The sequence below is a fragment of the Bos grunniens genome, chromosome 5 (genome assembly GCF_055505025.1).
Source record: "Bos grunniens cultivar Pamir isolate PY7600 chromosome 5, Bosgru_T2T1.0, whole genome shotgun sequence".
NCBI classification, from domain to species: domain Eukaryota; kingdom Metazoa; phylum Chordata; class Mammalia; order Artiodactyla; family Bovidae; genus Bos; species Bos grunniens.
The window spans coordinates 43,768,176-43,782,765 of record NC_141169.1 but is presented as its reverse complement, the minus strand read 5'-3'; the positions used below and the strand labels follow the sequence as shown (position 1 = coordinate 43,782,765).

Here is a 14,590-nt window from a genome sequence, read left to right as displayed (position 1 = left end):
AGTTGAATTCTGTTAAAAAGCTACAAACTTATTTCTGAAATATCATTATCTACTTAATGAGATGAAAGTACCCTCAGAGAATTATATGAAATAGCTTTCAAATTTTTGCTTCACTATTTTTCATAACACCAGAGCATAGTATGAATGCATAGATTTAGAATCTCTGTTAATAGGACCCAGTTAAACTGTGCTTTAGTAATATTTCTCCAGGTGATTCTGGTGGTGGTTTAGTTGCTAAATCATTTCCGATTCTTTTGCAACCCCATGAACTGTATCTCATCAGGTTCCAAGGTCCATGGGATTTCCCAGGCAAGAATACTGGAGTAGGCTGCCATTTCCTTCTCCAGGGGATCTTCCTGACTCAGGGATAATACCCATGTCTCTTGCTTGACAGGTGGATTCTTTACCACTGAGCCACCACTCCAAAGTTTGAGAACTGCCAGTAGAGTGGTTGACACTAGCTTTGAAGCCAAATTGTCAGGGTTTGAATCCTGGTTCTGCTGTTAATTGGCTGTATTATTAAGGTTTGATTTCTCATCTCACAGGGTTTTTGGGGAGGACTGACTCAATTAAAATGTGTGAGAAAGCAGTGAATGATGCCCAGCACTTTGTTGAAATGCGTCTCTTTCTATTATATAATTATTCCATGCTCATGCTCAGTCATGTTCAACTATTTGTGACACCAGGTACTGTGGCCTGCCAGACTCTTCTGTCCATGGGATTTTCCAGGCAAGAATATTGGAGTGGGTTTCCATTTCCTCTTCAAGGGACCTTCCTGACCCAGGGAATGAAGTTGCATCTCCTGCATTGTAGGTAGATTCTTTACCTGTTGAGCCATATTGCATTATTATTATTACTATTATAATAACATCTGAAGTCAAACTCATATTCATTCACTTGGTGCCTCAGAGAACCTGTTCTGGAAACTATGAAGTCTCAGAGGGAAGACAGAACAAATTATTTTGACATAATATGCCATTGTGCATGAAAAATGGAAAATGTTTCTGTGGGTACAGAAGTAACCCTGAGTTGGAGCTGAGTTTCAGGAGACAAGTTGGGAACTGGTCAACAGCCATCTCTGGGTCAAGAGAAGGTCACTGTCAGTTTTTGAGACTTCTGGTATAATAAAAAAATTTTTTTTAAGTTTTAAAAAAAATGTCTAAAGAGAGTTATAGAAATTGTTTAAATCACAAAATAATGAAAGGGTTTATTTAAAAATATTTCTTTATAAAACACTCCAGGCAGATTGATCTAATAACAGGCCTGAGTTGAAAGTTATCTGAAGCCTGTTTTCATCTCTCATTCCTGTCTGCATCTCTGTGACTACATGTAACTTTATGTGTAGACAAGTCAGACTTCCCCAGTGGCTCAGAGATAAAGAATCCACCTGCAACTCAGGAGACATAAGAGATGCAAGTTTGATCCCTGGGTTAGGAAGAGTCTGTGGAGGAGGGCATGGCAACCCACTCTAATATTCTTGCCTGGAGAATCCCATGGACAGAGGAGCTTGGTGAGCTACAGTCCATAGGGTAGCAAAGAGTCAGATATGACTGAAGCAACTTACACACACACATACACACACACAAATACAGACACATAGATAAATCAAAGGGCTATGTTTGCTACCCTTTGTGAGGGTGAAGCCTGAGCTAATGACCTTCTTGCCCCCTGTGCTGGGTCCTGGGTTTCAAAGAAGACGTAAGAACTACTTCAGGGAGGAGAAAAAGGAATATATCAGAGCAAAAATGTATAGAACAGCAGCATGCACCCTAGAAACCACAAGGGTTTGAATGGATGAAATGTAAATTGCAGGGAGAAGAGGGGCTACGGCTGCAGCTGGGGAAGAAGACATGGGCCAAGTCATCAAAGACTTTCTATGGCCACCAAGGAGTCTGGACTGCATCTTGTGGATAATTGAGAGTCACTGGTCAATTTCAGGAGGACCATGGTCAGTTTGGGGCTTCCCTGATGGCTCAGCTGGTAAAGAATCTGCCTGCAATATGGGATATCGGGGTTTGATCCCTGGGTTGGGAAGATCCCCTGGAGAAGGGAATGGCTACCTACTCCAGTATTCTGGTCTGGAGAATTCCATGAACTAGACCATGGGGTCACAAAGAGTTGGACATGACTAAGCGACTTTCACATCACACCAGATGGTCACTTTCATATTTTAGATCAGTCACTCAGATGGCAGTGTAAAGGGGGACTGGGGTGCCAGACAGAGGCACAGGGACAACACAGAGGCCTTCTGCATCTGCTGGGGTGATGAGATATGAAGCCAGACAGACAGTGATCAAGAGAAGGGCTAGCTAGCTATCTTCTATCTAGAAGGTTAATATAAACAGTAACACACAGAGAAACTGCTGATGACTTCCTGTTCTGGATGTATGGATGGAGAAGACAAATGGTCCTTGAAGCTTAATAAAGTCACACAGCTTTTAAGTGGGTCTCAGTGTACTGCTCTACCCCCAAACCCTTGGCGTGTTGTCCCACCAAATGTGTGCACGGCCTTGAGTGCTGAGGCCCCGGGAAATTCCAATGGAGCCAGGAACACTGTCCACTTCTTAGGCATCGGTTCCTTTGTTGAGCTCTGCTTTGTTGAGTATGCCTTCCATTTCCTGCCAGACCTCTGTCTGTTGGACTGATGCTATCTTTACCCAAGTGAAGGTGATGAGTGAGCATTCAGTCCCACCTTCCTTGCTCATGGCTAGGGCTTGGGGGACGGAGTAGAAGTGGCACCTTTGAGGTCTTCACTTCCCTTTCATTCCTTCTCACTCTTCACATGTTTGCTTTTTCAGTCTTGCTTATTCTAAATAGTATCATAGGTGGTTCAGTGGTTAAGAATCTGCCTTCCAATGCAGGGGATGTGGGTTCAGTCCTGTATTGGGGAAGTAAGATCCTACATGCCGTGGGGGAACTAAGCCTCCATGAAGCAACTAGAGAAGCCCAGCACAGACAAAAACTAAATAAATAATAAAATAAATAAATAAACAGTGTCATAGAGGCCTGTTCCTGTTCTGCTTCTTCCTGTTCCTGTTCTTCGCTGGTTCGGCAGTCATCTAGGGCTGAACTTTGTAGCCTCTGGTTGTTAGAATCTTTGAGAGTTTGCAGCTGCCTTTTAAGGCATCTTCCCATTTCTCCCACCTTGTTTGGGGATTCCTCCCTGTGGTGACTTCCTGTTCTTGGTGTCTCCCATTCTGTGTTGACCTGCCATTTCTACATGGGACAGCCAGTATCTCTTTGCCCTAAGAATTTACTTCCACCCTGAGAATTGTTTACTAGCTTTTCCTGGGCCCCAGAGGGAACAGATAGGGTGGCATTTAGAGTCCATGATGGTGTTATCACGTTCAGTCTACAAAGCTGGGAGGGGCATAAACGTCAAGGCTAATGGACTCATGATCCTTGGAGCAAGAGTCAGCAGGGTCAGGCTAGAGGAAAGTGACGTGCAGCACATAAATGAGTCTTTGAAGCTGAAGTGAGAGCTGGAGGCTCAACATTGAATTTGAGCTGTGGAGCTTAATCAGCGTTTTCTCCAACCTGTGGTGTAGGAGGAAGTGGTTATGAACACAGGCTTCAGAATTACTCTGTCCCTGCTCAGTGTCAGGCTCTGACATTCGCCAGCTCTGTGACCTAGGTCCAGATATTTACTCTGAGTCTCTCAGTCTCTGTGTGCCTCAGTTTCTATATCTGTAGAATGGGAATAATTGTAGTCCCTGCCTTATCTACTTTTTCAAGAATTAAATGAGATATCACAGGTAAAGCTGTACAGAGTGCTACCTGGGACACAATAGTTGCTAACATTTATTAAGTGCTTTTTATGTGCTAGGGGTAAAAAACATTACACATTATTCTTCTTTGTCACACAGGGTTTGACAAAATTTCTTCTTAGAATTAGATTTGACTAATAAGAAGCTGCAAAGCAAAGAGGCTCCACACAGAACAGCATGTGTCCAATCACCTGGGGGGCTTGTTATACACACATTGCTGGGCTTCACCCCCGGAGTTTCAGATTCAATAGGATTACAGGGGTGTGAGTCTGAGAATTTGCATTTGTAACCAGCTGATATCAGTGCTGCTGGTTTGGGAACCAAACTTTGGAATACTCTGGTAGAGAGGTTTGTTGTTTAGTCACCAAGTCATGTCCTACTCTTTTTGACCCCATGGACTGTAGCCACCAGGCTCCTCTGTCCATGGGATTTCCCAGGCAAGAATATTGGAGTGGTTTCCTTCTTCAGGGGGTATTCCTGACCCAGGTATTGAACCCCAGCCTCCTGCTTGGCAGACAGATTTTTTACCACTGACCTATCAGGGCACAGAGGTTAAGTGGCCACATTTTGAAGTCAAAAAGATTCAGATTGGAAACTAAGTAGCTGGTAGTGTGGGGCCTTGGGCAAATTACTCTCTCTTTAAACTTCAGTTTCCTTATCTCCAATGTAAGTCTGATAACTAGGCTGTGTGAAGAGTTAAATTAGATGATACTATAGTTAGTGCATCATATGCATTAGCTATTGTTCCTATTCTTCTGCTAAATTTTGAGCAATATCTTGGTCTTCTCTGTGCCTCTGCTTTCTAATCTATAAAGTGGAAACAATCATTGACTGATAGCATATGATGGGCGAAGGCACTCACTAAGATAATAGCCTGGAGTCAAACTTTAAGTAACACCCTAAAGATTAAACATGCAGTCTCTGGGACTTCCCTGATGGTCCAGTGATTAAGAATTCACCTTCTAACTCAGGGAATGTGGGTTTCATCCCTGGTCCGACTCATTAGAAAAGACCCTGATGCTAGAAAAGACTTAGGGCAGGAGGAGAAGGGGACGACAGAGGATGAGATGGTTGGATGGCATCACCGACTCAATGGACATGAGTTTGAGCAAACTCTGGGAGATGGTGAAGGATAGGGAAAGCTGGGGTGCTGCAGTCAATGGGACTGCAAGGAATCAGACACGACTCAGCCACTGAACAACAACAGGGAACTAAGATCCCCCATGCCCTGGAGCAACTAAGCCCAGCACACCACAACGAAGACCTAGCACAGCAAAGAAAAGAACAAAAACAAAAGCGAAAAAAATGAAGTCCCCGTCTATAGCACTTTAAACAGAACTTAGAATGTCTTCCTCTTAAATGAGAAAATCGTCTGTTACTGCAAGGGGTCTAAGACTCCCAATGGCACCTTCATAGCTCTCACCTTTCACTTTACTTTTGCTGTCTTCCTCCCAGTTTTCCACCAGTGTGGGCTCATTCATGTTACTTCTCTTCTATCCTGGTTCATCTTTGTTTATTGCTGATGTAGTATTCTTCGCAGGTAGACAGTTGTTGACCCCACCCTTCTGCCCCCCCTACCCCTCCCACTCCCTGACCTGTCATCTGTCATGAATGGGGAAGGAGTACCTACTTGGGTGAAGACTGGATCAGGGGTCATTTGAAAGTTCTTTAGGAATGAAATATGGCTTGAATCTTTAATTTCTGACTCCTACAAGTGGTATTTTCTGATGGGGGTTAGATTTAGGAATGCTCCCAAGCTTCTGAACTTCTCCTCTTTAAACGCCCTTTGTTTCTATAGTTGTCTTGTCAGCTTTTTGTTTTTACTTTTTTTTTTTTTTTTTACCTTAGCTCCTTGGCAAACCCTAAGACACAGAAACTTCTTGGCCACCAACAGCTAGCAGCAGGGTCACAGAGACAGGAAACATATTTCATTGCTAGTTCTTTTTTAAAGACTGAAATAAATGCCAAGTTTCTTCCTGGGGTCAAGAGCTCCAAGAGCAAAATAACTTAATATTAAGATACTCTACACAAAAGTTCTTATATCATTACAATAAACCCCAGGATAAAAAGGGCAAGCCTTATTTAGATCAACAGTTCTCTAAAATAATGATACAATATTCTTTCAGAGATGTTGGGTTGGGGAGATATTTTAGTTAAGCCTGGCCTTTGGCAAGTGTTAACTCCTACACAGAACCATCCCTGCATGGTTTTCTCTATTACTCAAGCTTGAATTTTACCAGTTAATTTTTATCCTTGTATTATGAATGCTCCTTTTACTGGCAACATCAAAAGCTTTGCCAATTCTTTCCAAATCTAGTGGTAGAAATTTTTTGGGTTTTAGGTGGTTTGATTTAATCAGCTTTAATAAAAAATGTTTTATAATAGTATTATGTTTTTTAAAAAGCATGTTTTTCTCCTTTTCTGTTCAATGGTACTTCAGCTTTAAGATGGTGATGACTTTTGCTAAGGTATGACTCTAAAACATAGTCTGAGATTTGTTTGGCAAATGAGTGTCTCCAAACACAAAATTAAAGGAATAATCACATAAAATGTTGAAAGTTCCACTGAGGGTTCTGTCTCAGTGTGCAAGATGGCAGTTACATGCCCCGGATCTGAGAATTATTCTTCTTCATTTTTTTCTATATTTACATTTAGGCAGGTCCACCCCCACAAGTGATAGGAAGATAGGATTTGGTTCTAGCGTTGTCCTATTTTGCTCTATCATCTTAAACTTGGTCTTGGTTTCCATCATTGTCCATCCTAAAGTGGCCCTTTCAGTTCTAACACTTCATGATTGTGGAGGATACTCCAGCAGAATTAATAAGTGATAATTTCATATGGTCATATTCCCTTTTCCTTTAGGAGTAAATTCCATCAAACAAACAGCTACTTTGGGAAAAACAAGGTCAAGCCTCAGAGGTCCAATTATTTTTGCTAACTCAATTTGAATCCAGAAATTGTTTCAAAATGAAGGATGGATTTGATTTAATGGTTTTACATGTAAATCTGTTATGGTACTTTTTTTTTAAAAATGAAGATTTCTGTAAGTAAGTTGTAGAAAAATGAAACACTGGAGTTGTGAAGGACAGTGAGTTTTTTCAACTGAAATATGAAAAAGTAAAAAAAAGGCAAAATAATGATTCTGGAAATAGACACAGCAGCTCTTAACCAAATGTCACACCACCCGCTTATGTGTGAAGTACCTCTGAAGGGCTCAGGGGATCCAGCTGGGGCAGCGCCTCTGAGAATACACAGACACTGTTGGTGATAGATGACATTTTGGTTAGCAACGAATTAGAGAACTGAAACCAAGAATTTAGCTGGAGACAGTCAACCAATATGTTCGCGATACCCTAGGTAACCAACCAGGCTTTCACAGGAGCAAAGGTTACAACAACCAAGTTCTTCATGATAACGGCTTGCAAGATTTTTCTCATTTAGAAGCAGTCACTTCTGACCTTTCTCCTGAGCAGTCAGATGATAGAAACTGATAAATGAGATACAGGCAAATAGAAGACAGAACACTTGCCTTCAACAAATAGCAGTTTTATTCACTAGTGGGAAGCTGTTTATGACACTATATAGATTGTTTTTGACCACAGTTACAGTATGAAAATATATTAAGCAAATACATAAATTAAATACAAGGACTATGGAAGTGCTTTCTTTAAACAGAGTTGGTTAGAAAACACAACAGTGTGGAGAGGTATTATCATAAGAAAAAACCAGAACCATCGACTGCCATTTTAAATGACTAGATTTGCAGAGAAAGAATACATAATATAAAAAACATAAAAAGTGCTCTATTGAAGAATATAACACATTCAGTTGCTAGATGTATTTGCCTTATTTATTTAAGCTTCACACAAATCAAGGAACAGCCAGATGAGGCTCCATGAACACTAGCATTATTAGATACTGACTACCTAAATACCCAAAGTATTGGGCCAGGAGCAATTTCCACTCAAAAGGTATATGTTGAATGTCTATGAGTTGTGTACTAATTTCTATTAGGTGGGAGTATAAAAGAGATCAAAGACTTGGTTCTTATCCTTGCAGAATTGATAAGCCGGATGGGTCCTACCTGGGAAACTAGAGATTGAGGACCCTTCAGGCCAGAACTTTGGTGCACCTGGTTGTCAGGGTGTTTGAGATTGGGAGATTTCACGAAGGCCACTGGAGACTCTCACTTCAGCTTGCAGGGGAAAGCCACCCAACTCTATGACACTCCGAAAGCCACAGCTGTGTATTCTCCTTTCTGTGCGAAGGCTTACTTGCTCACTCACAAGCTGTTATGAAAACACAACATCTCCAACATAACAGAAAGCTTACTCTTAGGATGAAGATAGTTTTTCTTAAAAGAAATTACTTACTGCAGAAAACAGCCATAACTAACCTTTCTTGTGAATATTCTAGAAGAAACATACTACTTTTGTCTGACATTATTCACCATTTCAACAGCTTCTTTTGATATCTTACATAAGATCATGTACATTGGCATATAGGTTACAAAAATCATTTTTGGTAGGTCTGTTAATAGAGCTTTTATTTCCATTACATAAGCCTTTATTTTAGGAGCATTCACCAACCATTCTCTTATGTCATGAATGCATCTATATAGACAATCTTTAAACAAAAATAAAATGCCTTATTTTTGTGTCATATATTTATTCCTAGGGAGCCTCCCTACAAGTCAAGAGTAGTCTTTTAGTCAAAAACATTTCCATTGCTAGAAACATTTTTAGAACAGAACAGATTTTTGCTATTATCATGGCTGCATTAAATGTTACCCTGCATTTTAAGTAAAATGGCCAAACATTTCAAAGGTACCATCCACTAAAAGAATCTAAGGTAGTGTGTTCAGAATTCCAAACTCAGTTTCGTCAAACACCTGGTAAATTCACAAAATGATGTAGCTTAATCAGCTACATCATCTGGCCAACATAGTCAAAGTGATATCCTTCAAAGGATAATGCATCTTAAGCATATGACATCCCCAAGAAACAGTCTGGACACAAAAGGAATGCTGTTTCTTCTTTCTAATGATGTCTACTTAGATACCCTCTTTTCAAATATTTTTCCTTCTTTGTATTATTTCACTCATTTTCTGCAGTCATGGTTTATAGATTTTCCCTTGAGTGAAATAATCTTTGAATACTTGATATGATTTGGAACCTCAGATTAAAAACACTCTGAACCTTAACAGAACATTTGGGCTGATAATAGCCTTTTCCACTCTGTCTCTTCTGGAATGAGGTACCTTTGAAGCCTTGCTCATAGCCACTTCCAGGAGGATCAGCCATTCCTTTTTGCCACTCTGTTGTGAGTCATCAATTACTTCCATTTCCCCAATGAAATGGAATGTGGAAAGTCCTTGAACTGTTACATCAAACAAGCAGCTTATTACCTATTTTTTTCCCCATCAGGTCAGATTTTGTCTGGCTCATGTGTGTGAACTAATACTCTAGAGCACCCCAGAGTTGGTGCTTAGATTCTGCTACTTGCTGTTATTCAGATCTGGCAGATCTGACTTTAGGATTCCAACCATAGAGACCCAGAAGCCTAAGTGAATGAGAATTTACTGCATAGTCGACAATTTTCTTCCAAGAGAAAGGAGAGTGTTTAAATACAAGAACCTGGATCCTGAGACACTAGAAGAATCAGAGTGTGAAGTAAAAGATGTGAAGCCTATTTTTGTATCGCTGGGCATCTGCTTAGTGGTTTCATATTATTTTCAAATATCATTTTGGGCTTTCTTCCAAGAGATAATAAAATTAATTAAAGACCCTACCAAATAAAACTGTCCCCAATATATTGTGTGTTGTGGCCATTTTAGTGTTCAAAAGTGAAATCATTATCATCTCTTCTAAAATGTGGAGCCAGAAAAGACTATGACATACCAATGGGTATGAGGAGATAAGATGAACGGAAAATAAAATCACCTTCTACTGGGAAAGCAAACATATTCAAAAGGGAGAAGGGGAAGTGTAGTGAAAAAGAGGGGTTTGGGAGTGTTAAGTGCTGCTGAATTTCTTAGGACAAGTGCAGACCCAGACAGGGAGAGGAGCCTTAGAAAAATCTGACTCAAGAGCTGAAAAACTGGCTGCTATCCAGAAAAGACAGAATAGTACGAAATTGATTTAATGAGTAGAGATTAAAGGAGTTAATTATAAAGGACTTGGATAAATAATTATTAATATGCAAGACAGGAACCTTCCAAGATTTGATAGCTCAAAAGCACTTTGAAGGCTTGATGATTAAAGAGTACTGCACAGGTGCACAGCCAGGATGCCCAGCGCGACAGGAAGTGGAGGGTTTACCAAGTCATAACACATGACGGGATTAAATTAATTGAGCTGAATGTCAAGGAAACCTGTTTTTCCTTCTCCTAAATTTAATAAATAGATCAACTAGATTATGTATTTAGTCTTTGATGGTGGTGGGAGGGAAGACAGTGAAATATTTGTTGCTAAGGAGATTTAAAATTAGACAGGTGGAGGGTAGAAATAAATTTGTCCTGCATTAGACTAAAAGAACATACAGTTTTCCCTTGTCATGTCCATTTCCATAACTCTGATTCCACCCCAGATATGCCAGGGTATGTACTGTGACAGCCGTGTAGGTTTGTTATGGTTTTAATTCTTGATCTGTGCAATGAATTGCTTTCTTTCTCTTTTTGGTCCAGAGATTTGCTAGAGAAGCAGAATCAGCGCTTGCCAGTTTGTGGCCCAAGGAAGGCTGCCACTGCACTGCTTCTGGGTAATGTCACTGCCTTGCTGAGGCCCTCTTTCAGGTTTAATTGAAAATAGTAACAACAATCCCACCGTTATCACTGTGATGTATTCTCTTTATTGAATAGAAGTGTGTAGTTTCTAGGACAGTGCCTAGCAAGTTGCAGGCACTTACACTTTTCTAAATGAGTGAGAAGCCAAAAATGAATTTCTTTCCATGTAGTTGAATGTGCTTCATACCCAGTGATGTTGGCTTAAAATTCTGGTTTTTTAAAATTTATTGCTTTTTCTTATTAATACAGGGAAAGTTATGCCTAATAGACATATTGTCTCATATATCTCTGATCTTTATTTTCTCCCCAGTGGTAACTCTGCCACACTTACATGTATGTTGTTCCTTTTCATTTCTAGAAGAGCCGTCTGGTTTCCTGAAACAGGATCAGACTCTAACACTGTCATTTCACAAGGCATTGAGTATGATAACACTTGTGAAGATTTGGAATCCTCTTCCCATTCATTCTTATAAAGGTTTTTCCTGTTTCCACAAACTTCAAGAAGCCCTGGAAATTTTTCCAGTTTGGGTGTAGCCTTAATTTACTACAACTATATTAGGTATATTTAATGCTTTTTCCACTTACTATGGCAATTATACCCATTATAGTACTTATGGGGCTCTACAGTTTGTAGCAAAAAATGTATATTTTGAAAAGATACATACTCTTTCTGCAAATGAAGCTATGAGACCAACAACCTGGATCTCTAAATCTTAAATTTATTACAGAGAAATTTGCAGTGAGAAAAAGGCAAACATTCCCGACTCATCTCTCAGGTAGCCATGATGATACCATACAGGTGTGTTTCAAATTTTCTCCAGGAAGACCCTTGGAACTGGACCTTGGAGAGAGCAATGCTCACTTTTTGACTCACTGAAATTTGTGATAGTCAAAATGGGTCAACTTGACAGAGCATGAGTGCCTTTTATATCAAATGCAACTGAAGGTGACTACTTGATATTTTGACCTCAATGATTTACTAAAAAAAAGTGTCTGAGAAATGTTATACTAGGCACCGCTGAATTTTTGTTTCAGTATTTTTTTAAATTAGTGATATATGATGTTTGTAGATATTTCTCTAGAGGTATTAACATTAGGCCCTTTGATCAGTAGCATAATACGTCACCACAATCTTCTTTTAATGGGAAATCCAAGTATGACCAGTGTGATTTTGACTTTTCCAGGAGTGCAGCCTCCTAGCAATGAGACAAAGATGAGTATGTGTCCATTGGCCAAAACACACATCCCACTGTGGGATGCATGCTCACAGAGCACACTGTGGATGCAGTGGAACAGTCTCCCATGGCTGCAGATGGCGCTTTGCATGTTGACTGTGTTTCCAGTCAGGGGAGCAGGTGGCACACTTCTGGATAAGAGGCATTCATCACTTCTGTTCTGGTCGTTCTCTCTCAGAACCCTCAGCCCGGCAGCCTGGACTTGCCTTGCAAGTTACGTGGCCCCTAAGCTGACCACGCTGGCTTGGAGCTCTGGCAGGACAAAGGGGAGACACTAACCAGGAGGCACAAACACCTACTTCAGCTTTGGTGCTACTTAATCTCTTCAACCCTTTCTTTTGATTGTTATATTATTACATTGTTACACACATGAATTGCTTTTGGATCATCTTTGGGTCCCAGCAATGCCCTCAAACCAGCTGTACTCTCTGCTCTCTCCAGCCCTGCCCTGTATCCTGCCCAGTAGGTATCAAAACTGGTAAAAAACCATGGCCTAGGGGATCACCCCTGCAACCACCTCCATCCACTTTTTACCACTTGTCCTGTTATACAGGTTGAATTAGTTTAGGTAGAACAAGCCATGAACACTTTGGTGTGGAAAAATAGTATTATATAAAGCTTAATATTAAACATTATGAAAAATACATATTTACAGAAGAAACTACAAATTACAACTATGTACAATAATATCTGTTACCTTTAAATTACATAAAATCTTTAAAATTCTCCAGATTAATAAATTATACATAATATCAACAGAAATAGCTGGCACCTCCATAGGGCATGAAGCAAGTTTTGTTTTTTTTTTAAATAAAATCACACAGTGAATAGTTTTGATCCAGGAGATCTTCGGGTGCATTCTCAATGCCTTGAATAGCCCGAATCTGAAAGGAAAGACACTGGAATTAGAGGCTGTAGCGGGGTATGTCATAGTTGTTTGTTCTATTTATGAAAATGATGAATGGCAAAGACTAGCAGAAATGACGGAAACTCAATATGGTTTACGATGAGACCATCCCTGTGGGGACCAGGTCACTGCATTCAGGATTGTAGATTACTAGAACTAGAAAAGACTAGTGATTCCAGTCAAACCCTCTGGTTTTCCAGATGAGCTCACAGGCCCAGAGTGGTTCAGAAATTCACTCAGGGTTACACGGCTTGTGAATGCTAGCTAGTTCCAGAGCTAGGACCTGAATCCTAACTTTCAGATGCCTGAAGCTAACCATACCATAATTAGCTTCCTTTAAGCGCACCCAAGATCACACTAAAAAAAGACCCTTAAACAAGCCAAAACAAGACAAGGAAACTCCAAGATCCCCCAGAGCTTCCTCCATCCTGGGCTTCTTAAAGAATCTCACATGCAAAACCTATTAATTTACTCTCCTGATAAATTAGGGGGTAATTATTTACAAAATAAAAGGATTATCTGATTTACAAAGAATTCCTTTAAATAGCAGCCCTCTCATGTATGTGTGTTTTACAGATTATTAACTATTTAATATATTTAAATAACTATTTAATATATATTTAATATATTGGCTAGGTGGGTGGGTACAGAGGGTACAGAGAACTAAATAAAACTGAAGAGCATTTTGAAATGGAGATAAAAGAGCTCTGAAATAATGTTTATCCAAAAGAAAAAAAAAGATCTATGGGTAGACATTGGTCCATGTGGCAAGAAATTGAAACTTACGCTAACAACCACATGAATGAACAAATCCAGCACCAGTCAAGCCTTCAGATGAGTATAGCCCTGGCCATTCAGATGAGTATAGCCCTGGCCAATGTCTTGACTTATGACAGACCCAGGACCAGACCACTCAGCTAAGCCCCTTCCAAATTCCTGATCTACAGAAACTATGACATAATAAATGTAGAGGTCAGCTGATAAGTTTTGAGGTAATTTGTTAGCTGGAAATAAATTACAATGTAACTTCAAATTTGCAATTAGCCAGTGTGATAAAATAGATTTTAATGATGGTCCTGAGTAGGAAAAAGCAGACCCTTCACATGTCAATTAATTATTGTCTGATCAAAGCAGTGCCTTACAAAGTTTATACATTTTCTTCTACTGAATTTTTCTTTTAAAAATTACATGTTACATACTTGTTCTATAAAATTCAGAAATAGCATAAAATGGAAGAAAAATGATATGTTATTTTACTGCTCAGAGAAATTTTCTTTAATACTGTGATATATTTCTTTATTTTTCTCTGGCTTCCTGGGTGGCTCAGTGGTAAACAATCTGTCTACCAATGCAGGAGACACAGGAGACACGGGTTCGATCCCTGCATCGGGAAATCTCCTCAAGGAGAAAAGGGAAACTCACTCCAGTATTCCTGCCTGAAAAATCCCATGGACAGAGGAGCCTGGTGGGCTGTAGTCCACAAGGTCACAAAGAGTCGGACGCGACCAAGTGACTGAGCATGCATATTTCTCTCCAGTCTTTTTTTTTTTCTCCTCTATGTGCTGTTTTTGTTTGTTTAACATTCTGCATTTCTTACTTATTTATGAGAAAATCTATACTATTATAATATCCTTAAAAATATTCTTAATGACTGCATTGTGTTCTACTCAGTGAATGCACCACGGTATGCTTAGTCCTCCACTGTTGAACATTTATGTTTTTTTCACTCAGACCTTTAACTATGAAAAGCTTCACACATGAAGCTTTTTCAGTACTTAGGGTGATAATAGAAATACTGGATGACAAGAACATAATAAGGACCTTCATACATATGGCCAAGTTCTTCTCCAATGGGATTTTACAATTTGAACTCCCAGTTGCTATTTCAAAGCATCCT

General features: G+C 39.8%; 1 protein-coding gene across 3 annotated transcripts in view; it reads right to left on the bottom strand.

Annotated features, from left to right (window-relative positions):
• Window positions 1-7,297: 7,297 nt before the first annotated feature.
• The window catches only part of PTPRB (protein tyrosine phosphatase receptor type B), a 129,968-nt gene continuing 122,675 nt past the window's right edge, over window positions 7,298-14,590 (bottom strand). For all 3 annotated transcript variants that reach the window (XM_086399958.1, XM_086399960.1, XM_086399961.1), the window contains one exon: window positions 7,298-12,670. In XM_086399958.1, coding sequence (XP_086256084.1) covers window positions 12,648-12,670 — 23 coding nt within the window. In that variant the 3' untranslated portion in view covers window positions 7,298-12,647. The remainder of the gene's footprint in view (window positions 12,671-14,590) is intronic.